This window comes from Sciurus carolinensis, chromosome 2 (assembly GCF_902686445.1).
Source record: "Sciurus carolinensis chromosome 2, mSciCar1.2, whole genome shotgun sequence".
Taxonomy (NCBI): Eukaryota; Metazoa; Chordata; class Mammalia; order Rodentia; family Sciuridae; genus Sciurus; species Sciurus carolinensis.
The window spans coordinates 122,057,443-122,059,192 of record NC_062214.1 but is presented as its reverse complement, the minus strand read 5'-3'; the positions used below and the strand labels follow the sequence as shown (position 1 = coordinate 122,059,192).

General features: G+C 44.7%; 1 protein-coding gene across 1 annotated transcript; it reads right to left on the bottom strand.

Annotated features, from left to right (window-relative positions):
- Positions 1 to 437: 437 nt before the first annotated feature.
- LOC124977766 (olfactory receptor 4N2-like) lies at positions 438 to 1,348 on the bottom strand. Its single transcript, XM_047541571.1, is given in 2 exon segments — positions 438 to 682; positions 685 to 1,348. Coding segments are annotated over 2 exon segments (909 nt in total).
- Positions 1,349 to 1,750: the final 402 nt, after the last annotated feature.

The window sequence follows — 1,750 nt, the reverse complement described above, 5'->3', positions numbered from 1 at the left end:
AAATATACCAAGCTTATTATCATCTTCCAGCCTTGGTACCACCTGTAACCCTTGTCTATCCCAGATGTTTGATTGATTGACTCTCAGTTTATCAGTCAAAATGTCAGTTCCTCAAGAAGGACTTATTTAGCAAAGAAAAGTAAATTAACTGCCTGAAATCCAGAATCACAGTCTATCACTTCACTTTTCCTTGCTATTTTTTTTTTCTTCAGAATGATATTGTCTCCTGAAACCATGGTATTTACTTTTTATCTTAATAACTATTTATTGCCACTCAAGTACCTTCAAGATAACAATGAACAATGACTGTCTTATTAACTGTTTCTTCAGGGCCTAGAAGAGTCCAGACTAACGGAAGGTCCTCAATAAAGGCAGTATTACAGAAATGAATACATCAATTTCAGATTTTCTGATTCCTTTCCCCCCCTTTTCCTTTTTCAGAGTATGTGCTGATGAAACAATTTCTTCATGGAAGCTTTCACTTCCTGGTTGCGGAGGGTATAAATTACAGGATTCAATAAAGGAAAGATCACAGTATGAAAGAGGGAAACCACCTTGTCAGCTGGGAAGGCTCTGAAGGGCCGAGTATAGATGAAGATGCCAGACCCAAACATGAGGAAGATAACAATGATGTGTGTGGTGCACGTGGACATGGCCTTGCTCTTCCCCTCAGAGGAAGACCCACGTACTCTGCAAAGGAGGCCAGAAGGCCCAAGAAGCACAGGAGGGTCATTAGGCCATTATTGAAGACCATCAGGAGCTCCGCCACAAAGGTGTCAGTGCAGGCCAGCTTGATGACCTGTGGCACATCCCAGAAGAAGTTGTCCAGCTGGTTTGGGCCACAGAAGGGCAGGTGGAGGATGAGGGCCACCTGGATAATGGAGTGGATAAAGCCTCCAAGCCACAGAGCCAGCAACATCACATAGCAGGCTCTAGGGCTCATGACAGTTGAGTAGTGCAAAGGCCGGCAGATGGCCATGTAGCGGTCAAAGGCCATGACCACAAGGAGTAGCCCCTCCCCACCTCCAAGGAAGTGCAAGAAGAAGAGCTGGGTGATGCAGCCTCTGTAGGAGATCACCTTCCTCTCAGAGAGGAAGTCCACCAGCATCCTGGGAGCCACAATGAAGGAGTAGGAGGCATCCAGGAAGGCCAAGTTGCCCAGGAAGAAGTAGAGAGGGGCTGTGAGCCCAGGGTCAGACCTTATGGTGAGGATGATGAGGAAGTTTCCAGGAAGGATGATGAGGTAGAAAATCAGGATCAGCACAAAGACCAGAAGCTGAATCTCTCGAGACTGGGTCAGACCAAGGAGGATGAATTCAGTCACCACTGTGCTGTTCTTGTTCTCCATCCACCTGGCGGGCAGCACATCAGGGAGCAAAGTGTGCTATTACTGTATATTCCATCTAGACACGAGTTTTTCTCCAGCTAAAAATGCTTAACATATCTCTTGTTAAGGTGAAAACATTTCCCAACTCTGTCAAGAGTCCTGGGCAACCTGCATTCCCTTCTTTTCTCCAAGTTTAAAATGGAAAGCAGAAACAAAATACTGCTCCCAATAATGCAGTCTTATTCCCATGCAACCAAGTACTTCTAGTGAATTCTTCTCCATTTTAAAAGTCTGGCACTGTCAGCTTTGGGATTTCTACCTCCTGAAGTTAGATGTAAATTCCATAATTGAGACATAACATAACTTCATAACTTCAACTATCAAGGCCTTTGAGTTTTTGTAGATATATTGTGCTTGAGGCTC